General features: G+C 33.0%; 1 protein-coding gene across 5 annotated transcripts in view; it reads left to right on the forward strand.

Annotated features, from left to right (window-relative positions):
- Positions 1 to 24674, forward strand: part of LOC136345069 (uncharacterized) — a 38196-nt gene extending 13522 nt beyond the window's left edge. Inside the window, exons 1-2 of one of the 5 annotated variants that reach the window (XM_066293072.1) lie at positions 15982 to 16065; positions 21037 to 24674. In XM_066293072.1, coding sequence (XP_066149169.1) covers positions 16064 to 16065; positions 21037 to 24226 — 3192 coding nt within the window. In that variant the 5' untranslated portion in view covers positions 15982 to 16063 and the 3' untranslated portion in view covers positions 24227 to 24674. Of the gene's footprint in view, positions 1 to 15981; positions 16066 to 16235; positions 16449 to 20788; positions 20976 to 21036 lie in introns of those variants that run through there. The other 4 variants (XM_066293095.1, XM_066293104.1, XM_066293088.1 and 1 more) reach the window with 4 other exon arrangements.
- The last annotated feature ends 2097 nt before the right edge of the window (positions 24675 to 26771 follow it).

Raw genomic sequence — 26771 nt, forward strand, 5'->3', positions numbered from 1 at the left:
GTACCACCTAACATTGCAATTTTTGAACAATTAAGCATGTCTAAATTCATCATTTTGCCAGGAACTTATCATTTTTTGGCGATTTTCAAAGCTGCAGCAACCTGACTTATGGTGCATTTTGAACAAATTTACAGGACATATGTAGAAAAATCTCCTCTACAATATTATTAAAATCATATTGGTAAATTTCCACCGCACAAGAAGCTTCCAAAGTGGATTTTTTTTACCCTGAAAAGCACTCTAAAAATTAAATTTTTAAAACGTACTCGAACAAAATCGGTCGAAAAAGAAGGTTTATAGATTTTTTTTGGACTGTACGAATACTTTTTTGGGTGACTGCATCTTGTTTAGTTGTGAAAACAATATAGCGAATGTGGTCAGTATTAGTCATCTGTTTTGTCATTGTTATGGATTGTCTCAAACTTAAGTTCAATGGTTTATTGAGTTTATAATCTATACTTTCTATGAAAAATGGCAAATACTGAAGAAAAAATATGCAAAATTTTGTCAATATACTTAAAATATGAGAAAAATGCTTTGAAAGGAATTTTTGTATTTTTTTAAATTTTCTAACCCAATATTTACTTTTCAGCCCAACAGAAGTAAAATTAATATTAATAATTAATATTAAAATGAAATTAAGTTGAATACAATGACAATAATGTAGCATAAACTTATTCCTTCGTGTTTGTTGTTATTTTACAGGTATTATTCAAAATTCCTTCTACGATATTCAACACATAATTAATATCTTTTTTCTCAATTTTGTAGGCATTTTGTTATCATATCACTTCGATTGATGTCATTTATTATATTTGACATTCTTTTTTCCATTATAATTATAAGAATAATAATTACAAAATTTAAGGCATGACCTATATATGTATATCATTGAATTCATAATAAAACGTAGAATTTAAATATGTGAAAAAAGTGCTGGTTAATTGTTCAAAAAATGCAATATAGGGTTGGAACACGTTTTTTAAACTCTCTGTATAAAACTGCTAATAATATTGGAAAACTACATGAATTTTCAAGCACTTTTTGCAAAAAAAATGTTTTCTATTATAATATATTAAAAAGTTAGAGGAAAGTGTGGACTTATCGCGTGGACACCCTGTACAAATACTACATATTACGATCTTAAAATTGGCATTTTTGAAATGTCTAGCTGTGAAAAAGAAATGTTTGTGTTCCCCAACAACAAACGAAGTTGAAGCAAAAAATTTTCAACGAAAGATTGTGGTGTCCAAATAAATGAAAAATCAATGATGAAATAAAATAAAATATCTTTATTTATTCTTTTAAATAAATTTCATCGCCTTGAAGCAAACCTTCCGACATAATGTGTCGAGGCAAATTTTTTTCTAATCTTCGAAATAGGCAGAGAAGTCTTTTTCCGGGATGGCCTTCAACACATTCTTTGATTCGATTTTATCTCGACAATCGAATCGAAACGGTGTCCCTGGAACGGTCTTTTGAGCTTGTCGGACAACTAGAAGTCCAACGGTGCTAAATCAGGCGAGTACGGTGGTTGTGGGGAATGATATTAGTCGAGGTTTGGAACAATATTCTCGAAGAACCCATGCAGTGTGGGATAGAACATTATTGTGGTGCAAAAATCAAAAATTGGCTGCCCCAAATTCTGGCTTTTTGAGACGAATACTTTCATGCAAACAATGCATAATGCTCAAATAACATTTGTTGTTAACGATTTAGCCTGGCTGAATAAATTTATAATGCACACACCGCGATAATCGAAGAAAACTGTCAACGTGACGTTGATTTTTGAGCAACTTTGGTGCGGTCTTTTTGGTCTTAATTCACTTTTTGCGCGTTATTCACTCAATTGATTGGTTGTTTTCGGTTCGTAAGCAATGATTCAAGTTTCGTGACGTCCTGGTAGTCAGAAATAATTGTTTGACAGATGTCAATACGACGCTTTTTTTTAAAATCGAGTGTCTTTATTACCTTTTGAAGTCACTTGATACATTTTTGGAACAGCCTATACAGGGTGAGTCTTAAATAATGGGACACAGAGCAACGATGGATTTATGACATAAAAATAATGCAATATAGATAAATTTATGTTATACCAAAAGTTGAAAATAACTGAGATACAGGGTGCCAAAGTTGAAAAATTAAATCAAATTTTCCTCAATATCTCTGGAACCGTTCGGGCTAATTTCACGAAATTTATTATATAGGGGTTTTTGGAGATGATCAATTCAAATTTATCGACGATTTCGGTGTATCTTCTAGAGGGTGCCACAATCGACAATTAGGAGTCATTTAAGCCATTTAAACTTTTTTGTGCCACGGCGTATGTCATTTTGTCCTCATAAAATTTGTTCCTCTACCTTTTCTAGTTAAAAAAGTTATACCTTATTGGTGTCGCTAGGAGCAACGGTTTTCGAGAAATTCAATTAAATAACTTAAATTCCCATTTTTTCTACTTGTTGACATGTAACAACAAAATTTTTTTGTATTGTTAAAAAAGCACAAAGATTATATGAAAACATTTTAATACTGTAGTTGGTCTTCTATTGACATATTTATTTAAGCTCCAAACGAATATTTTAACAATAACAAAAAAAATTATGACGTTACTTTATCTTAGTAGTCTATGATAAGCCCTGAAGGGATGCCGAAAGGCGATACTGGGGCGAAGAGGGGAGGTGGTTTTAGTGGGTAGGCGGGCGACATAATGGTCGGTCAAATCCCACGCTACCTGGTTGCACGTCGAAGCCAGGTGTCTTAAGAAGATTCCCACCTCCTCGAAAAAAAAAAAAGTAGTCTATGATAAAACAAATGAATGATATAACATATGAAAACAAAGATATGTCAAACAAAAATTCAGTTTCACTGCATTGTGTTTGTAAAGTATACAAATAAATTTACAATTTAATTAAAATAAAAAATTATTTGATAACTATTTCATAGGACCCTATGTATTACCACCCAAATTGAATGGTCCTCTGTACTTAGAGTTCCTCCAAAATGAACTAGGGAACCTTCTTGATGATGTGCCTCTGAATTTAAGGCAAGCAATGTTTTTTTGCAAAACGGCGCACCCGTACATTTTTCCCGTCCAGTAAGGGATTTGTTAAGTACACGTTTTGCCAATCGTTGTATATGACGTGGATTTGAAATACCCTGGCCCCCACGTAGCCCCGACTTCGATCCTATGGACTTTTGTGTATGGGGTTACATGTAATCTTCCGTTTACCAAAATACAATAAATACACCTGAAAAATTATTTAAAAAAATTCAAAATACAGCCACATTATTTCGGAATGAACAATTGCTATTTAAAATAAAGAGGTCGTTCTGTAAAAGAATTGCAAAATGTATCCAAGTAAATGGTGGACACGTCGAACATTTATTGTCACAGAAAGATATGTTTAATTTTTAATTTTTTGTTATTGTTAAAATATTCGTTTGGAGCTTAAATAAATATGTCAATAGAAGACCAACTACAGTATTAAAATGTTTTCATATAATCTTTGTGCTTTTTTAACAATACAAAAAAACTATGTTGTTACATGTCAACAAGTAGAAAAAATGGGAATTTAAGTTATTTAATTGAATTTCTCGAAAACCGTTGCTCCTAGCTACACCAATAAGGTATAACTTTTTTAACTAGAAAAGGTAGAGGAACAAATTTTATGAGGACAAAATGACATACGCCGTGGCACAAAAAAGTTTAAATGGCTTAAATGACTCCTAATTGTCGATTGTGGCACCCTCTAGAAGATACACCGAAATCGTCGATAAATTTGAATTGATCATCTCCAAAAACCCCTATATAATAAATTTCGTGAAATTAGCCCGAACGGTTCCAGAGATATTGAGGAAAATTTGATTTAATTTTTCAACTTTGGCACCCTGTATCTCAGTTATTTTCAACTTTTGGTATAACATAAATTTATCTATATTGCATTATTTTTATGTCATAAATCCATCGTTGCTCTGTGTCCCATTACTTAAGACTCACCCTGTATATCGAATTTGTCTTTGATGTGTTGAACGTGACCCAATTCAACACAATGCATGTAAGGTATAATAAATGAAAACGATTTTCAAGAAAACCTCGATATCAGTAACTTACTGCATTTTTAAAAATACTCGGTGCCTTTGAAAGGTCTGTGCATAATTGTACCATAGATATCTGAGGCGAAGACATGACGATTCAACCTAGTTGATATTAGCACAAAAATAGACGGTTTTCAAAATACGGGATGTCAAATTGTAGATTAAAAAAAGAAAAACAAAATTACTTGGTTTATAGTGCTACCTGAACAAAATGTTGCTAGAGGACTTTTCCTGTGCGAGAAATCAAAATCCCTTTACGTTTTCGATGCACATTGTAAAGAGCGCTATCAGCGCTAGGCAAACTTCCTTTAAAAGATCATTAGTTTTTGTAGCACCCCGTATAAAATATATTTATGACTAAATCTGTGTTTTCCTATATATTTTATGAAAAAAACTACGTTGCTATAATACCTATAGGTATTTCTTTTTGAATAATTTGAAGTTTAAATTTCGCTGCGTGTCTTGAAAAATAACTTCAAAGTACATATTTATTCGTACAGTACGGCAAAATAAATAATACAAAAATTGGTGTATGTAGTCAAATAGAAATGCAAAGATTACAAAAATGATAAAAGTTAGAAATTAATTTAATGTTTTTTTTTGTTTCAACTGCATAATATGTACTTTAAAGGTATTCTCCAAGACATGCAGCGAACTTTTTAACTTCAAATATCTCAAGAAGTAATTCCCGTAGAGACTTAAACTAGGATACTTTTTCTTCATGAAACATGTAGGAAAACACAAATTTACTTACGAATAAATTTTATACTGGGTGATGAGAAAGTAATGCCGATTTAAAAAGAGTTTACGTGGCGTCGATTTTGTCCTCTACAATGTGAATCGAGAATAGGAAACGTATTCCAATTTGTCGTTTCGTAAAACCCCCAGTTGCGACATATTGTTCAGGTAAGTAGCATCACAAACGAAGTAATTATTTTTTTCTATTTTTCAATTTTCACTTTGATGTCCCGTGTTTAGAAAACCGTCCACTTGTCGACTAAGGAAAATTAAATTAAATCGTTGTCCTTTGGCCTCAGAAATATGTAGTAACATTTTTTACAAATCTGTTGAAGACATGCTGTACAAAAAGTAAAAAACGCAGCTAGATAATCATCAAATAATGTTCAACAATATTCAATTTCTACATTGCTAAACCCTGCCAATGCCTCGGCACCAAAAATACCTTATTGCCTTCGTTACCTCGCAGGCAATTTCCGTATCATTACAATCTCCATTCGGCTCATAGACACTCATGTTTAATTCACCACATAAACAAAGGCAAAAAGGCACTCGCCATTGGGTTTATTTCCACCAACGCAACCGGGGTCCCACCTGGCTTAAAAATGCACACCACCATCCACATTTTTTATTGCTGCCCCAAGGCAAAAGAGCTAACTCGGTTTGCTGACTTACTGTGGGAAAAACTTCTCGCAGCAGCAACATTAGTCCTAAAGTAGGACTTTTTGCAGGAATCCAAGGTCTAAAGCACATGCTCATAATATAGTTAATTAGAGATATGAATGTCATCGTCAAACGTTTGTATTCACATATGAACGATTTAAGTCGCTCACCCAAATTTTACTTGGTTTCAGAGTTAAGGGCAAAGCTGAATATCAAATGGTGGTAATTAAAACTTTATTAGGGATTGAGTGGCAGGACGTGACTTCCAACAGTATTTAACTGGTGTTTGGTTCGGATAGACCACGAATTTGCGTTGGTACGAGCTGACTAGAATTTTTTAGACATTGTGCAAAACGCGCATTAAAGGAAACCTGTTCCGTGAGAAACGAGTTTAAAATTTTGCAACTAAATGACCATTTAAGGGATTGGTTTTACTATCTTATCATACCTCTGGAGTGAAAAAAATAATTGTGAAATGTTCGCATTCGAGGTCACTCAAGAGCGTAACTAACACGGTTATCAGGGGTTCAAGGGTTCAAACCGAAATATTCGCGGTTATATAAAGGCAAGACTGAAATAAACTGAAAAATTGATTTTCTCACATTTCAACATCGGAAACGCGACCTTCTCTACTACAAGACTCCGTATTGTGTTATGTCCTTAGATTAGACTACTATAGAAGAACAATTTTATGATATATAGTCCTACATTCTATCTCTATCGATTTTCTAGATATTCGCATGTATATGCAGGCAGGACTGAAATAAGCTCGAAAACTGGTTTTGTCACATTCCAATACCGGAAACTTGACTTTTGAAATGAAAAATTACATATAGCATTACATCTTCAGATTAGACCATTACGCAAGAATAATTTACTAATATACAGTCCTACGCTCTATCTCTATCGGTTCTTGAAATATGGGCGAGTATATGCAGACATGACACGAATAAGCTAAAAAATTCGTTTTTTGACATTCCGACACTGGAAAATTGGTCATTTCTACTGCAAGCTACTATAAAGTGCTATGAATTCGAAATGAAACTTTTATAGAAGAATAATTTCTTAATGCAAAGTCTTATATCTAGCTCTATCAGTGTTTAGGATATTCACGGGTATATTCAGGCAAGACTGAAATAAGCAAATTTTGTTTTCGCGCGTTCCGATACCGGACACTCGATTATCGAAATGAAAAATCCAATATAATATATCTTCAGATTAGACTATTATAAAGCAACAAATTTCTCATATACAGGGTGTCCTAAATACCGTGGAATGCCATTACTATATCTTAAACGGTTAGAATTACCATGAGATTAATTATGTAAGATTATAAATTTCTTATTTACTAATTAATGGTTATATTTGTAATAAAATTCCGCTCACATTTATAAAAACACTTTGATGATGGTCTATTTTAAACGAAAATTCGGGAAAATGTTATCATGTGATACAAAGTTGAAAAGCTCATAATAAGTACATACTTTTAAAATATGCCAAAATTGAGGTAGGTCCATATTAAAAAAAAAAAAGAAAGTTGTGGTCATAATCTCGAGAAAAAAGACAACTATAAAATTTAGAAAATCTCACACGTCAAAAGCCCATAAAAGTGGAAAACTTTTGTATGAAATTGTTTTTTATATTTAATTTTCGATTTATTGTGAAAACTCAAATTTGACATTTTTCAGATTCTTCCCAATATCTCGAAAATTAAGAAAAAATTTCCAAACAATTTTTAAATATAAACCAAGCCTGAAGTTTTCTGTCTAACATAACCGACCTCGGAGCTCTTATCGTTTAGGAGAGAGTAATGGTGTCACAGGGCATTTGAGGCACTCTGTATAGTTCCATGTTTATGTCTATCGTTTCTTGAGATATTCGAGGATATTTGCAGCCAAGATAAAAATAAGCTGAAAAATTGGTTTTCTGACATTTCTACATCGGAAAATCGATCTTTTCCAATTCAAGCTCTCACATAGTGTTAGGTCTTCAATAGAGGTTCTTATAGAAAAACAATTTCCTAATATAGTCCTACATCCTATCTTTATTAGTTCTCGAGGTATTGGCAACTATTTGCCGGCAAAACTGAAATAAGCTGAAAATTTCCTTTTTTGCACATTATCATATCGAAAATTTGATTTTTGAAATGATAAATCCTATATGGTATTATATTTTAAGATTAGCCTAATATAGAGGAACAATTGATTTATATACAGAGTGTTTCCAAAAATGTGAGCAGTATCCCGGAAATGAAAAATTCTTGTCGAAAGATCGTACTTATGCTTATAAATAATTTTTCACAAACTTACCGTTACGGAAATACAGTTATTCAAAATTTGATTGAAAAAACGGTATGTTCCAAATAACTTTTTTTTCCAGTTGATAAAATTTAATGAATTTTTATCAGAGTAATTCATTTCTTTTTAACAGTTTTAACACATAAATATCGTTTATTTTGGTATCCAGGTGACAGAGTTAAAAATACACACAAAATTCCATTACTATTATAAAATACTTCCTTTGACAACGTGGTGTTTTTCTGGATAATGGTTCGGTTTACGTACATCAACCAAAAGTACTTTTTTTTTCTTTGGTAAATGTCATAAACCACATAGGGATAAAAAACCTTAAAGGTTTAGGGATAAAAAGTTGAGGGTAGCCTCCTCCTTCTTGAAGATGTAGAATGAAGTGTCAGGTCTTATCTTGTGAACCTTGGAATGATACACATGTTGAAAAATCATTAAATTTCATCAACTAGAAGGAAAGTTATTTAGAAAATCCTAATTTTTGCGATTAAATTTCGAAGAGCTGTATTTCGGTAAGGCTAAGTTTTTGGAAAACAATTTATAAACATAAGTATAATCTTTTGACACTCTTCATTTCGGGGATATTGTTCGCGTTTTTAAAAACACCCTGTATAGTCCCATATTTACATCAGAGGCAGAACCTGAATGAGTTAAAAAATTATTTTTTTCATATTCGGACAAAACAATTTAGGATCGAAAAATTTCGATATTAAACATAAAGGAACTATTTTCTTTATCTATATTTTTTCACCTTAATTTGAAAATGTGAAATTTCGAAATTTGTACCAACAACGATGTTATTTCACCTCTATTACCCGTCATTACAAATTTGAGGTTTCAGAAACCTTAATACCCAAACTCACCCTAAAGACGATCAATCCTCCACTTCATTGCTCTTAACTATTATTGTAAGCTTTAAAGCGGTGTTAAATTACAAGTCAATAAACAAACAAACGACAAGTGATTGATGCACTGCAGTTTCAAATCTATCGATCCAAAGAAGGGCATTAGAGAAAGCCTCCAATGATTGATCTTTTCCTTCCGTTTCTTGTTTCCATTATTGAGATATTGAGAAGAAAATCGTGAGAGAGATACAGTAAATGAGGTCATGAACTATTTGCCTGAGTCGAAACCTTTAGATTAATTGAAATTAAATCAACACCTCCAATAAAATTAATTAAAGTTAAATTTAATTTGATTTAATCTTTTTAAATGGCTTTCCTCAATTGATGAGTCCGGAGAAGACAGATTTAATATTTCCATAATTTAATTTGGTTGATAGATCTAATGTGAGGTGATGAATAAATCAGTGTTACACCACGTTAATTGCCACAATTTAATTGCATTTAGCTGTAATTTTTAACGGGTCAGGAATTTGAAGAATGTCCTTTAACCTTTACTGAGATACTATAAATCTTTTTCACTTATTATTACGTAAGGCAATAAACATGACATCATTTTGAGAAGGTGAAGTTTCTGTAAATTAAGTTCTCCTGTATGTCTTGAGATTTTCAAAGTAATAATGAATGGATTATGGCGTTCTTAATGATTTGTAGTTTAAATCATTCTGGATGGAAATTGGAATATTTTGTTAGTAAAATTAAATATTAATATTTTGTCAAGAATGATCTCTCAATACACGATTAATTATACGAATTGAGGAATATTCCCGTGTAGAAATGGATAGAATATAAAAGAGGAGGTTTAAGGGTTTTGTTTATGGAAATGTTTTGAAAAGCAGTGAAATTTTACTGAAAGTCGACGACGGCTTAAAAAGGATTAAAAAGGCATTGAATTTAATGAATTTTTGATTTATTTAAATCTGATATTTTGGACTATTAACGAGTACGATTATTTTTAAGTTCTGTTAGTTGAAATATCTGAAAAAATATTGACATTTTATAGGAAATCGAACTAACGTCAGGGTCACGTCAATCGTGTTCTGCGATCCATTGAAAAGCTGAAAAATTCCCATCACTATTTTATTACTACCCTCTTTTCTGTCAAGCAATAAAACTGAAAATTTGTTTAATCAAGGCCTATAAATTTTTGATAGTTTTTCGGTCAAAATATCTGAAAAATAAACACTAATACTATACAATAACTTCCACTTATGCCAAGAACGTATCACACACGGCATGAAATTAGTTGAAATTGGGAAAACCTGCTTTGTAAAGATCAGCAGTTGCTATAATCTGCACAAATAGAATTAAAAAAAAATTACTGCAATAATGGGAAAACCACTATTATATTTTAGTTGCTCTACCTAATACTAGGGCTGCATCAAATATGCTATTAAACTATTAAAAACTCCTATCTATAGATCAACAGCCCTTAAATATACTAAAACCTAAATTAAGGTTTTTCGATAATGTGCACCAACGGAATATTCACATTATGTTACTCGAATAACAACTAAAATTGTATGATACGTCTAATTATATCTAGCAATGCCCATGTATAGATGAGTGTTTCTGAAAAACTTCGAAGCAAAGTTTTGGACCATTTACGTCTATGAATTCTTATTAAATCCCTGAAAAAGTAATTTAAATTTTGCAATAAATGCTAGAAATGCTAATTTTGTAGAATTCAGGCAACCTACGGTATACTGAAATCCTCTACTCTTGAAGCCAGAAGTTCAGCACTTACAATACCGAATTAGCGTGTAGCACACACAGCAGGCGAGCCTGGAAAAGCGACGTGGGAAAATGTGTAATGCCAGAAAAATTACGAAATTGTTGAGATTTCTCTCAAATTCTAGCTCTTTTCTATTACTGGATTAACAGAAAGATTGTTATTAACAGGCACCATTCCCTTAACCGTACCTTTGGCAAATATGTAAAACAAACCCATGGCGAGTGTTTTCAATTACCGACAAAAGCGATAACGATACCCAATTAGCACGTCTGCTTTCAGTGCTTTTAAACAATAATATTTTTTTCATTGATTCGATGACTATACTGCGTCGTCAAATTTTCAGGGGACACCGATTTGATTCAATCAACCTCGGAATACGGTAATGTAAAAAATCAACATGAAACATAACCAATTCCCGGATTTTATCCAAAGCTCGCTCTTATTTATTCCATTCAGCAAATGCGTTAATCTTCGTCAGGAAATTTCCTTGGCAAATTTGCTTTGTTACGCAAACCTCAATTAACTCCTTAATTAGGGCTTTGGAAAGCCCATTCAAAGCGATTTTATTACAGCTTTAAATAATAAATTTCTTAAATGCTCGTCGGAATTAAAGACGCATCAGTGACTTGCAGCTGCATTTAGAGTTCCTCGTTAGATAAAACAGCTTTTACAGTAATAAATTATTATAGGATTTATCGGCCCTAACCCAGTTACTTATTCAATTATACCGCCAACGATAAGCTGGGCAATAATTCTCTACACAGTCAATATAATAGTTTCTCTATCTCCAATATGAGTACTACATCATTCAAAATATGTAGAGTGCATGTACCGTTGGTGAAATGTGGCGTAATCGATGAGGTAATAAGTTTCCCATTTCTTTAGATTATATGAGTCTGTTTGTCGTCCACGTTTATCTGAATCAAATTTTCTTAAAAGGGAGGAATCGATTAAACTTTCAGAAAAATCAATTTTCAAATTAGAATCATCTGCATCCGGGACAGTTTCTTAGATTTCACAAAACATAAGAAAAACGCGAAATAATTCCCTTGAGTGATAAGATGATAGTATTTCAGAAACATTGGATGATAAAAATCTCGTCGTAAAACCATTCGAAAGAGGAAGTAAATACGCATATTTTCCCTTACTCCAAAACACACTAGTTTCTGCCAATATAAGACAAAATTAACCCCAAATTTCAGTGTTTTAGATACTCTTACAGGTTCCAAAAGGAGAGTATATTCTTTAGAGCATCTTTGGATGGAATTCGAAATTTTTTCAAACCGAGGGAGCCATATTGTTTCCTAAAAAATTAATTATTTTAGGATTATCTCTAGTTCGACAACTTTTCCAAATATCATCAGAAAGCATATATAATAACGTCCTCTGAGGGGATTGTTCCATCTGAAAGTCTTCCCAAAATAGTAATTTTTTTCTCAATATTTTCTCACCACTCTTAATTTAAACCTCAACATCTCAGGAACCGTGGGACTAGAATTTTCGATGAGTTACCAATCTAAAGAGGATCAAAATATGCTTTTTTCCAAAGATCTCAAATTCTTGCCAGTTTAAAAGGAAAAATGCGAAACTTCAGTACTTCATAAACGTGTCCATATAAGTAATACTTATAGGAACACTTGAAATTGTACTCCTGAAAAATATATTAATTTTTGAAAAAGACTTAAATACCATATAATGTAGCCGAAAGTCCTTATCTATGCATCCCTTAAACCTCAAAATTTAATATCAACTGAAATCCCTTCCGATCCGGTCAAAAAACACAAATTTCCAGACAGGAAAGGTGTCCCTCATCTTTGCACCCCTGCAATTTATTCTGTTGGATAATTTATCACAGATTTTTAAATTAAATTAAAATAAGAAAGTAGAACCTTATTTTAACACCTCGACAGCATTTATATTTTTAACAGTAGTCAAATTATAGGTGTCTATTTGTTAAATAATTTTTTAACAGCTTTTCTGAACTTTTCCACAAAATGAAGAAAATTAGCACTGATTTTTTTTTAGATTGCATATTCCTTTGACACCCACATTTATTCACATCATAATCACATCTATAAAATGCCTTTTGTTTGGAAATTATAAAGCAAAAATTGAATTTCAAAACTTTTCCAGTTAGGGCTATGGAATTTTTGAATAGTTAGTTGTTTCAGAATCACCAACAAAAGAAATATAAGAAAAATAGAAAATAACGCTCTCTAATTGGGCGGTTTCTTCCTAAAATTCCCTCCCTAAGTAGTAATTTTTGATAACGTTTTTGTATCTCTCCACATCTAAGTGCCAATATCTTGGAAACTGTCGATGCTACAAATTTGGATTTACCGTTTATCTAACAGGAAGTAAATTAATATCTTTCCTCTTATTCCAAGGTATGAAATTCTACTCAATTTGAAAGAAAAACACGCGTAACCCGTAAGGTTTGCATACTCATATGAGAATAGCTAAAAGTCAAAAAAGACAATTCAGTTATTGTAGTCATTGTCTAAGTGTTTTCTTTGAGCTCGTCATTTACCTAGAAACGCCACAATGGGCCGCTAATTAATGCGTCTATAGAAACAATTGTACTGGGGGATTTTGTAATAACTAATTTATTTGTATGCCGATAGTTACCTAATAATAAGGCCTATTGTGTCTACAGCCAGGTGATTTGGGCCTATGTACGTGTTCATAAATTAGATTTAACAGAACACCTTTAGGATACCATTTTATTTATGAAATCCTAGGAATGTTAGTTACATAAGCAGCTTTCCAATCCCATTAATTATCCACGTTTTGAGCCAGAGACTCAGGAAATAAAGTAGTAGATAAAAGCCAGCTCTAGTCCGGGATAGGTGCGGGGCAATATTTCATATACTTAGTGGTGTTAAGTTTTGAACACTAAGACATAAATCGGGTTTTATAATATGAATGGAATTTGCGAGCCATTATTGAGATTTTTGGCGTACTTTTTTGAAGCTTAGACAACGAAGTCCGTAGTTTCCACGAAGAGTTCCTCAGTGCTAAAAAATTGAATCAACACGATTCTGATTTGTTTAAAAAATGCTTAATTTCCGCATTTCTGAAAGAATTTTAGTCCAAAATTTATGAACTTTTGACGATTCAAGCGATTAGCGAAAAGCTCACTTTGCCATCAAAAAGATAACCAAAAACAGGAAGAATTATTTGTTATCAATATCAGAAAACACTTGAAGAGTTCAGCAAATGTGAAAAATGATAAATGTATGAGAGTCATTCACCAAATGACAAAAATTTTGTAACTAAATTTCCAAACATGTCGCCATTTACTAGTTGAAATGAGTAAATTGACACGATACGAAATATAAATGATAAAATATCTTGAATATGCTAAACGCTTTCACCAAACATTAAGAATATTTTAACTCTTCATGAAATAGCACGTAGACTGATTTTCTTCTTCTAAACTTTCAATTATTCCAGGGAAATTTCAGGTATTCAGATTCCTAACAAACCCATCGATTTGAAGAGAGGTAGTTTTAGAACTTTTTTGTTAATTTTAAGAAGATTTTCAAGCGGTTTTAAAACGATTTCATTTTGGTGAATTTCAAAGTGAATTTAACGAAACTTTAAGAACATTTCAAACTAATTCCTAAGATCATTACTGTCATAAATTATTATTTTTTCCTTCGGGAATATTCTATATATACACCATTGCTCATATGTAGGGTAACTAACTAAAAATTTTAAATAAGCATGTTTCCAAAAAAATACTGTTTTAGAATTTATAAAATATATATATTTCTTGTTTGTCCAAATATTGTAATTTATTTATTTATATTACTGTATGATATCGACTTTGTTACTCATGGTATTGACTGAAAATACTCCAACATGCCAATAAGTGTTCATTTATTACATTAGTTAAAGGAGAGAAAAGTTCGAAAATAATAAAAGGCGATGTAAAATAGCAAAATATTTAAATTTAAATAAATCAACAATGTCAATGGTGATTCTTAGCTTTAAAAAGATAGGAACGTTAGATCAATTTCCGAAATGTGGCTGAAAACAAAAATCTGATAAAGTAATGGATAGAAGAATTAAAATATTATCAATCCAGGATCTGTTCAAGAGTGCAACTCGCATACAACAAGAGTTATGTGTTTCAGTATCAGCCAGTACTATAAAACGAAGATTAAGAAGCGCTGGTTTATATGGGAGAAAATCGGCAAAGAATCCTTTTATCTCAACGAAAAGTAGAAATACTAGATTGCATTTTGCGAAAAAGCATGTGAATTGGTCATGTGAAAAATGGAAAACTGTCCTTTTCTCAAATGAAAGTCAATTTAAACTGTTCAAATCAGCCGGAATTTGTTGGGTCAGATGACCAATTAATGATTGGTTTAATCCGAAATATACTAAATCGACCATTAAACATGGTGACATTATTATTGTTTGGGGGTGCTGCGGAGGATTTAGCATGGCTTCATTAGTAAAAATTAATGATGTTGTGGATCGATATGTTTATAAAAATATCCTGGACAAGCACAAGCTGCTCGAGACAGAAGAGAACTTGAGCGTTCGGTGAACGTTCCAACACAACAATCGAAATTAAAACATGGTTAACTGCGCATATTGTTAACGTGGCAATTTGGCCGACTCGAAGCCCTGTCCTGAGCCCCATAGAGTTTAGGACCCCCAACATTTGGAACGAAATTTACAGAAGAATTTATGAGAAAAAAATGACAAATATGTTGGATTTATTCAAAGAAGTTCAAAATACTTGGAAGGCAACAACTAGAGATGAGATTGAAAAATGATTAAAATCTTTGAACAACAGATGTTGGGAAGTAATTAAAAATACGGGATATTCTACTAAATACTAAATAAAATATTTAATTGTAAGAGAAATTATAACAAATGTTTGAGTTGCTCTATTTTTGGCCCATATGTTTTAAAATAATTTTTTTTAATTAATAGTTAATGTGATAGTTTATATCAAATTCATATTGTTATGGAAAAAAATCGAATTTAAAAAGTTGCTCTACATATGAGCGATAGTTTATATACATAAGTTCCAGAGATTCCATGTGGATGTACATATATAGTAGATTCATTCACAGTAGAAATATTCGAATAATCTGAAGCATTAGAATGTTGATTCAAGTCACTGTAGTTTGCACACTCTCTCACTCTTTCGCGGGTATTTAATATACGTTAAATCAAGAACAAGAGAGTGTTGATATATTGTGTTACGTATGTATATAAGTGGCAGCATGAGCTTCCTGTGTTGCGGAATTTATAGCAGTTAAGCACGCACTTCTCTAGGATTAAATTGTATGTGTATTTCTCTAGGAACAACCTCCCACTAAAATTGCTTAAAGCTATTTTTACTCTCTCATAAGGGACGTTAATTTGGGAACAGGAAAACGCACCCTCAAGGCATTACATTTCCTGCTCGCAGTAGTTTTCATGGAAGTGCGCTTCAATAACTTATCTTTTATTGACTTTCTGATAGCAGAAAACTCAATATGTGCATTCAGCGTTCGTTTGCATAAATCCACATTCACAAGCAAAAAGATACAAGTGAGACAATTCAGTTTTCGTTCACCTCTTTGTAATGCCCAAGGCAAATTTGAGTGCCAACTCCCATGTAAGTTCTCATTTGCTTTGAGCTTTAATTATACACAAACTCTCGGTTTTATAAACATTTCAATGCAGCTGTACCGGTCGTAAAAAGGTACATGCGTGACTTTAAATGATTTCGCTCTTTTTTAGTGCTCAGGTTCAGCTCAAACGTCTGTTTCAGTCAGAAGCATTCAGTGCTTTATGGGCGATATTTAGTTTTTGCCGTTCCTTGAGTACTTAGTGCTCCGACCAGTTGGAGGTCGATTTGTTTTAATTATGATGGTGGTACTCATTGGTCATATGCGGGTGTAATGTATAATTAGTTTTTCCTGGTGGACAGTGGGTGGTTTTGTGATTTGAATTAGGAAATTAAAAGTGTTGGACAAGAGGGCTGGCTGTTGACATAAAGTATGTTGGTGTAAATTAAGAAATTTTTATGAATAAACACTTCAAGTGTGAATGCAGTAATTTGATAAATGTTTTATTGTTTAGCTTTTCAGTGTTGGTCTCGCTTAACTCTTTTCTTTGTTTTCAAAGGGCAAAACGTGCAAAGCGAGAACTTTTACCGTTTGCGAAATATTATCCAGGATAATCGAGGAGAAATGTCAAATATAGTCATGTTAGAGGATTTATGAACTGAAACATTGCCCCTAAAAAGAATTTTGAATGTAGTTTTCTGAATTTTTCTGATTATATCTAAGAAACGAAAAACAATTTTTAAATGGTGTACATATTATTTATAAAAAAAATGTTTTATTTATAGTGTCTAACTTTTAAGAAATTTTACCTATTTTAAAACCCTTTTTTCACCTGATTTTTGTGGATACCATTATTAAGGTATATTTAAAGTTCCTGAAAAAACGAGTTGACCACCTTGTGAAGATTTTCGCGCAATTCAGAGCACTATTAGTATTAAATTTATATTACTGAAAAGAAATTGTTTACATAGTGCTCGATTTTCGAAAATATGTGTTGGTCTTAAAACTTTTACGCAACTGCCTTTTATAGGTTGTTTAAACTAGTTCAGATTTTTCCACAATTACGAAAGTTTATCGAATATTTTCGGTATTTTAAAAATGAAATGGTTTCAGATAACGTGCAAAGATTTTTAGTGTTCTGTTAGAAATTGCAGAACGCAGTGAGTATAAAATTTAACGCAGATTGAAAAATGTTTTTTCAAAAGTTCGAGTCAGTCTTCAAAATATAAAACGTCATTGCTTTTTTGTTCATTTTTAAGCCTTTAGATTTATACAAATTGATTATAGTTCATAGAGTTTTTCAAGACATGTCCGGGGATGTATCAGAATTAAATTTGCAACTGACAATCACATTTACAAAATATCTCAATTTCTAATATTTTTAATTATTTTTAAGACTTTGGCACACTAATGTAAAGATTTTTATTAAATCTAGTGAGGTATTAGAATCAAGGGTAATTTTAGAATATCGTAATAGTCTGTAAAAAAATATAGCTGCTCGAAGTGTTTCGCAACTTAGTATCTTTGAAGTTTCTTTAAACAGCCTCAAATATATAGAAATTTACATATAAAACTGAGTCACACTGGAAAAAAAATGAAAGCTTGTTTTAACTAAAGGCAAAGTTTGATGGGTTTCGAAAAAAATGGAAAAACTTGGAATTTGGTAATATTTGAGGAAATTTGTAAGAGCAAATCTCAACTAAAAGGCACTTTTAACATTTACTTAATTCTTTCTAGTAAAATTTGGTAAATAAAACTGTTTGGGGACGATTCTATAATAATCGATTTTGCTGAAAAATTTGAAGGCCAACTTTAAAATGTTGCAAGTTCGGATTTCTGGTTATAGCCTCTAAACGAGAGTATTATAGTATATGTACATGATTTGAATGAATTGAGGGAGTAAAGAGACGAACAGTTTAGCAAAAAAGAATTGACTATAAGTTTAATCAATTTTGAAAAAAATTGAAAAAGTTTGATCATTTTATATAAGTCTCTAAGGTTTGTAATTTCGTTATCATTAGAACTAATATATAAACTTCGACGACGCTTCATGCAGAAGCTCCAATTCTCCAATTTAATTCGCTCATCATCCTTATAAGTATGTAGACATGAGAATAATAAATGTTCCCAGAGAGAAAGAGAGTTGTGCTGTTGCGGCATGTTAAGTTGCAAGAATTGAGGAATTTACCGGCTAAAGGAAGTTAAAACAGTTTTTTTTATGTATTTGATAATATGCGGGATTTAGGGAAATATAAAAATGTAAGCAAGTTCTGTTTTTTTCTTTTTATGAACTCTTTGGAATAAATACAATGATGTATCAAAAATCGCACTTTCTTCTTATCTAAACTTGTGAATGTTGAAATTTTGCATTTTTTTATTGTCCATATTACTCGTTTAGACCGACGTGCAAAGCTTCAAAGAATTTTTTAATATTTTTTACTTTTTATATAGCAAAATGTAATACTTTTTTCGTTCTTAAAATATTCTCAAGTCCGAGGTACCTAAGAAACAATAACAAAAAATTCCAATTTGCATTACTCTGGAGAAAAAAATGAATTAAAGCATTACGTGCTGGAAACCCAAAGAACAACTAAAGAGTGTTTTGTCATATTTTTTTAAATGTTTTTGAATAGTGAATAATAAATAAACCTGAGTGGAGGTAATTCAGAAACTGTCGATTTTACTTGAAAATTGTATTAACTCTTTTGAAAAACTTGGAAATATCGGTTATTTACCTATATCTTCTGAAATAATTTTATTTATGCAAATATGAAGAAGAAAATGCCTTATAATTCTCTATAGTTTGACTTTTTCCAATTACTATGTTCGAAAACATACAGAGCGTTACATAAACATACCGACATGCTTTCGGAGAATGCAAAGTTTATAAAAACAAATATTTAGATTGAATACAGTAAGGTCCGAAATCACTTCGTTTTTAAGATAATGAATGTTTTAAGCTCTTTCTTTTTTTCTTTTACATTTTTTAAATATTTCAAAAACAGTTTGGGATAACGACATGAAATTAGAGACACGCTATGGCGGGTTAAATGTGCATGTTCTGGAGTAAATAAAATATTTCCACATGCACCAGTGGAATCTGTGGAGTCATCCAACGTTTCTATATTTGTAAATGGTTCAAAATTTAACGGAACCATACTTCGGAAATAGAGTATTATTTTGCGATGAGACATGTTTCACCCATACTTGTCTTCATGTCCTCTACCTCTACTAAAAGACAATTAAATTAATTTCTCCTAAATAATTAAAAGAAAATCGCACTGGAGACCTGCATATATCGGTTGTTTGGTAGGCACAGGAAGGTGAAATTATTTTTTTATTTTGGAAGCGGCTATTTCAGCAACAAAATACTAAGAGGTCTTTTTTTAATTAAGAATTGATGTAATATTAAAATTATATACATATTTTAATATATCAGTGGCGTACCTTTTTTTAATTAAAAACATCCCATTGACTTACCGCACTGACGCTGCTGATATGAGTGGAAATATTCTGGTTACTCCAGAACATATACGTTTATCCCGCTATAGCCTGTTCCTAATTTAATATCCTGTTCTCAAACCGATATTCAAGTATTAAAAAAAAAAGAAAATTAAACACTCTGTATCTTGAAAACGAAGCGATTTCTAACTTTATTTGACCTAAATATTGGGTTTTATAAGGTCTACATCCCCTAAACGTTTGTTGGTATGTTTCTGAAACACCGTGTATAACCGATTAATATTATAAACAAATTAGTTGGGGAGAAAGTTTCAAATAAACTATAGATAGTTAAAATATTTTAATTAGCAAAAAAGGGACAAAAATAGCAATGCATTCCTTCTCAAAATGAATATCTGAAAAAAATTGTGTGTTGCATTATAATCTTAATTAACCAGAATCCACGCTAAAAGTGATAATGAACTTGACCTAATAAATACTGACGCCGATATTTTTCTTGAAAATGATTAATACAGGATGTGGCAACACTTCTTATCTTGTAATCTACCATCACCTTAGTCCACTGTCATGCTAAAGGAGAAGCTGAAGATAGAAAGACAAATTTTCAATTAAAAAAAAAATTCAGGTTTTATTGGTTATAAGATACTTACTAGAGGCATAAGTTGATTCTTTATGTAAAAATCTGAGAATTTTATGCTTTTCCAACTTTCATGGAAAAGAATCAGACCTCATTACCATCTATAAATGCTATTTTTATACAAAAATGTTTCTCCCAATGGTTCATCACCCCAAGTTTCCCGGACATAAACAGGCCACATGGGGGTTTCCTCGTCAAATTTGTATGTAGATTAAAAGTCCAAAAATAAATCCTACCTCGATATTCCCAGCAAGGTATATAATAAAGTGACCGATTTGTTTACGTTTTAAATAAATAAACCCCGACATCGGAAACATGTATTTGACCTTGAAATCTTTAACAATAATGCGTTTCGACCAGTGGCGTTTCATATTAAAGCTAAGTAAGGACTTCAAGATACGTTACTGGTTGAAACCCCGCGGAGAATCATATAAATTCTTTGAAAGATTGTTTGAAACACATGCGGCATCAAATTCGCTTATTCCGCGGCACGTAAATACGCTTTGAGCTCTGACCTTGCCCATCTAATAATATGCAATTATTCTTAACTAGGTCCAAATTAAAAAAGTTGCTATTCATGATAATGAATGGAAAAGATACAAGCCGCATAAACCAACTTTTTCCAGTCGCAATGTACGTTTCAAATACATAGTAGTAACCTACACACTCAACCAACTTGGTTTAGTCTTAATTTTCGACTGCCAATCGCAATAAAACATTATTATCTGTACAATGTGTGTTTTGCCATACGTTTCACTGATAAACCCATATCTGAGATATTTGTTCCCTTTTTTTCCTCGTATGATGTTCACTTACCCACCTTTTTGATAACAAAACAGTGCTAAAGTGAATACCCTGGTATGCCCATAAATTCAGTTTTTGCGTAGTATGTACATATAAAGTTTTGTGTTTGTTTCAGGAGGAAGCCAGTGTACAGTGCTACTATGTCGGTCCCAGAACCACCATTGGCCACCTCACCGGCACCCACAGATGGCAAGACTGTCTTTAATCTTTTATCAAACATTAAAGATCGAGAGACCAGTATCAATAGATCGCAAGTAATAGAACCTGATGAAGATATTGCAATTTTGAGGCATGACCCTGAAACTAACGAGAACGTGATCAATAAAACTGCGTACTTGAAACTTCATAAAAGTTTATCCCCGAACATTTCCAATACCGTAGACAAAATCAAGGAAAAGTTCGAAAGTCAATCGGAAAAAATTGAGACTATCGAGTCTTTAAAGACCAAATATTCGCCTTTTGCTTTGGGGTACTCTAGCAGTAAACCCTCAGTAAAGCCTAGAAGATCTAGGTTGAGCAAAAGCCAGATTATTACGCCTTCAAAGAGGGAAATATCAGTGAGGAGAAGCTTGAACATCGAGCCTAACAAACATAAAGATGTGAACTCGAATGATCTACTAAAAAACGAACAACACGCGGAATATATAACGATAATCACTAGGTCTGATTCAGACGAAAGTGTGAACAAAATCGTAAACGAACTATCAGTTTTTACCATGGAAAAAAAAAAGAGTACCAGTAGTCTTCGTAAGATTTTTGCGGTTTTTAATGGTAGGAGGAACAAGGCCAAAACTGAAGACAGGCAAAACGGAGATAATTTACAAAATGAAAGTGCTTTTAGCAGGCAGTCAGCATTCAGACACACCACTGGGGCTGAGAGGAATAATAGCAAATTGCAAAGAAGGGATAGCAATCATAAAGACATTGAAAGGGATTTTGCTCAGGTGCACATAAGTGAATTCAGCCAAACAAAGCCTGAAAACAACATTCAAAGAAACCAATTCACCCCTATGGATAAACCCTCCTACAACACCTACATGAACGTCCCGAATGTTAAAAAATACATTGACACTAGTTCCTCTGCTAGTACTCTTGAATCCGACCGGTCAAATCTTCACCAAAAACCAACACAAGAAGGAGAAGTAGATATCAGGAGTCACTCTTCATTTAGACCTACAAGGATACCTGATAACAGAAGAGACACCCCTCCAAGGCTTATGGAGACTATAAAATCGGATGTCAGACTTGTGAATCCAAAAGCACTGATTCCGATAAACTCCGAAAGAGCTTTGCCAAACCCCTATCAAAATGGAAATGGAGATGCATCCCCTATATCCCTAATAACACGAACCAAACCGGTGTCGCAAAGCACCCCCAATGGGAGACCATTCATGATGGAAGATACCTATGGTACTGTGTTTGACAGCCTCGATAGTCGGCATAGGAAATCTCGAAGTAACCTCGTTGAGGGAACAAAGCTGAAACTACCTCCAAACAGGGAAATAGTGCCCTTGTCCCCTAGGGTAAAATCTCCTATACCCTCAGACAGTATCAGCACTGACAAAATTATAGCTACAGAGCTGCTGAAGTCCAAAAGAGCTCCAAGTAAAGAACAATTGTTAAGTCATCAACGATTGGAAATTGACATAGATTATCCAGACAATATCAACGATTCACTAAATATCAGCAACAAACCTCCGATAGCAGAGAAACCTCCCCTAAATTTACCACGCCAAGAAACCGATTCTAGGAGAACTAGTCAGACTAGGAGCAGCAATGAAAGTGTCGTTTTAAAACATCCGAACCACCAGTATATGTCCCAACAAAACCTCTCGCCAAGAAGACCAATCACGCCTTTAGGAGGGCAATTTCCGGAATCCCCTAAAACTCCACAAAAAGAGGACATGAGGAAGAGCGTTGAGGCCTACTACTGGAACGAAATAAAAAAGCTGAAAGACCAGGAAAATTATCAACTTTGCATGATGCAAATGCAATATGGATATTTGCCAGTTGAGACTGCGAGGAAGTCTAGGAGCATGTCTCCCGTTGCAAGCAGGAATGGGAGGAGGAGTTTGAGTTTACCTAGAGAGCCTCGACAGCCTCAAATCCTGCCCGAACCATACTACCCTAATATTATTCCAGAAAATAGAGCAGTGATAAATCAAACGCAACTAAATCTACAACCAAGCTTACAACCAAATCTACAACCACAACCGAGGAGCATGCAACAATTACAATTCCAGCAGCAACAATACTTCCAAAGAAGTACTCCTGAAAGAAGCACAGTAGATGGAAGCAACCATCGCAAAATCGACGGAACTAACAGCCTTTATCGACCAATATTTAAAAGAGGCAGCCTTAGTACTCCTCCCACTCGCACAGTACCTGAGGATTCCTTAAAGAGGAAAGTAAGCTTTTCTGGAGGGCAAGAATTAAGGCCTCAAGGGTGGCCTACTAAGAATGGATACACTCAAAGCCCTCCTCAAAGGAGGATCGAGAAAATTCTTAGCCAGGGCGATGATGAAGTCTTCTTGCCACAGCCTAGTGAGGAGGATTTGTATTACAACACCGTGAGGCAGAACTACGGGGAGCCGAGATATGTACTCAGAGCTAGTCAAAACTCTTTATATTTACATCAAAGGCAGCCCATTGAAAATCCCCATAGAACCAGACAAGTTAACCGGCAAGAAGAGTTATATGGGCAACCAGTGGATGCTGTAAGGCCTTTATCGAGACATGGCTCCATTCAAATCCAAGAGGAAATCTACGGGCAACGTCCTGCTAGTAGAAGAATGTCTTATCAAAATGTCAGCCCGAGACTCCACTCGCAAGAACCCCAAAGAAGGCCCCTAGTGAGAAGAGAAATTATAGTGAACGATGAAATATTCGGACAATTTGGGGGCTACTCCCCCTCGGTTCAACTGCAATACTACCCTCCGAAACAAGTGTCGGTAAGCAATAGGGTTTGCGATTTTTATGGGCAAATCCACGATCCCGACCAAACCAAAGTGAATCAAAGTGGGGTGTTAATGGGTCAAGTGCGTGGCCCTCCTGAAAATTTTGTGCGAAATGGTCGGTTAACCTCGAGTGCCAATGATATGTACCTTAGGGCACCTCAAAGGTATCCCAATGAAACTCTTTATGGGAGAATCGAGCAAAGTGGACCTCCTACCAGACCTCTACCGCCTGTGCCCTTGAAAAAGGGCGTGATTTCGGACAATGAAAGCGGGTCAGATGCTAGTGAAGTGCAACGAATTTTCAATAGCTCTAAAAGTAACAAGAAAAGAGGTATTTTTGGCAAGTGATTGAATTTCATTGTTGTCCTTGATGTGATTATACTTTTAGTATCTTATTTAATTTGATCGAGTATTAATGTCAATAAATGTTTCTACTTAGCAGTAATCTAATCTTATCAGCAATTGAAGATTCTTGATATTGACATTAAAAACTCCTTCGACATATTTCCTTTTAATAATAACATCATCTTGGGGGTAAATTATTTATTTGTTCTTGACTATAATAACAGTATTAGTTCCATGCTTTTGTTGTTGCGCTTATAAATAATTTTTAGTCTTAAGAGAATTTCCGTATAATTTACTAAAATTGTCTGTGTTATTTAAGAAATGAATATTTTAAGTTTTTGGCATCTGACTCCGATCAAAAGAGGTTTTGCATGACTTTTTTGTATATTTTTCCTGGAGAATTTTGTACTATAACTACAACGAATAAATTATAATATATTTGTTTATAAAGTGTTGTGGATTTCATTTATAAACATTGTTTAAATCCTACTAAAATTGTCCGGTTAGTACTCAGAACATTACAACTTTTACCACGAAATGACGACGTTGCACTTTGAATTTGTTTTACAGTTTTGAAGTCAGACTTTAAATAAACTTGCGGTAAGAAATAGATAAATAACGTCCCTAAACTGCGGAGAAAAAGAAACTTCTGCTTAAATATTTGAAAAGAGAGAATTATTTATCAAATCTAATGCACTTTAATAAAAAAAAAAGTTTAACCACATACTAGAGCTAACTATGCATTTATTATTAATTCTCAGTTTCAGTCCAAGAGTTTCTGGACGTATCTGGAGACCGCCGGTATTGATTTGGATAAGCATAATAATTTGTGAGGGATGTTTTTAATTTTAAAGAACCTGAGAAATTTTCGAACATTTTCTAAAGGTTTTTTAGCTCCAAGGGGCCTTCCAAATTTATTATTTAGAGTCTCCTACTGAACTTATTTACGGCTCCTGAGGGAATTTCTCGGGTTCCAAATGTTTTTCCTCAAATCTTGGAGTTAAGGAGTTTCGAGCTGAAATTCATGGGTTCGTGGTTATCCACAGCGATTTTTCCCGATTTTCAGCATTTAATTCTCGTCTAGAGATTTAATTCAATTCCTTTCCAGTAACACGTTTTTCAATTTTGAGGAATTCTGCACTAAAGGAATACATTTGATCTTTCTTAATAAAGTTTCCTGAAAGATTGTGGAATGCCGAAAGATACTTTAACCAGCTTCTTCTTGTAAGATTTTCAAACTCCCCTTAATTAACATGGAAAAGAGGTATGACATTGTGATTAACCTGGAAGTGACAACACTGGATTTTACGTTTGTTTTCCAATTGACTAAACAACATTGCCGTGCTTCGTAGAAAGTTACTTTGAAATTAGTTAGACAAAAACAAGAGTTCTCAAAATTTTCTAGATTTTGTTAAATCGTGCCGCTTAATATTTCATAATCATTACAAAATATTAAATTTAACGTTTCTGAGAGAATATGTTCTCAGAATAGATATACTCAGTCTTCAAATTATCTTATTGTGAGGTGTCGTTAAGGTACCTGAGATACTGAACAGTTTCAAGACTAGTTTGGATAAGCTGGATATTCAGGATGTCGAAACTTCCAGAATTTTCTAGAACTGAATGTGCTCCTTCCGAAAAATCTGTCATTTTAATACTTTTTTATACTGACGACGAAATATTGGGATGGTCTCCCAAGAAGTTTTTGATATTTTTTGGAGATTTATAACTCTATATTGTTTTTTTTACGTAATGCAGAAAAAAATGTGTGATTTCTCTAAACATTATCTGAGTTTGAAGATAACCACTTGAATCGATTATTAATAGATTGATTCAATTTAAGAAATGCTTTTTATACCTCTTTTTACGTAATTTTTGTTTTTAAAAGAATTTTAGCTTTTGGCTGATTTGAATGAGTAAAACACCAAATTCCTTCGAGATATTTTCCTAAATTTCAGGAAAACATGTAGGGAAATTTTTCAATATGCTGCACGGGTTTTTCAGTTTAAAAGACAGTAATGAGAAATCGATCATCAAAGCTCTATGTTACGACTAGTTGGAATATTCTGAGTTCATTAAGTGCCCGAATATTTTTTACCAAATTTGCAGGATAATCGAATGAAACTTCTTCTAAAGAGATGTCTCCACTACTAAGGAATTTTGGAACTTTTCAGGAGGTTCTGAAATATTTCAAAGGATTTTCTCCTGCAATGGGTTTGGAAAACGTTTAATACTTTATTTCTAGATTCTATCTGAATTTGCTTAAGTTGCAAATCATATCAAGGTACTTGTTTAAGTATCTCTCGACGCTTTATAAAAATTTTAAAATTCTTGAGATATGTTTCAAATTCAAGAATTTTTTTTAATTCAGAAATATTTTTTACTTCTTAACGGTTTGTCCAGATTTTGGACTAAACATTTTTTTACGATTTTTAAACGGGCTTACGAGTTTTTTTCATTAACTTCTGGATTAATTGAAGGGACTTCTTGTAAATTTTGAATATTTAAAACCCTGAAAAATTCTAAGTGACCTGTATTTTTTAAATAA

Source organism: Euwallacea fornicatus, chromosome 2 (genome assembly GCF_040115645.1).
Source record: "Euwallacea fornicatus isolate EFF26 chromosome 2, ASM4011564v1, whole genome shotgun sequence".
In the NCBI taxonomy this organism is placed as follows: domain Eukaryota; kingdom Metazoa; phylum Arthropoda; class Insecta; order Coleoptera; family Curculionidae; genus Euwallacea; species Euwallacea fornicatus.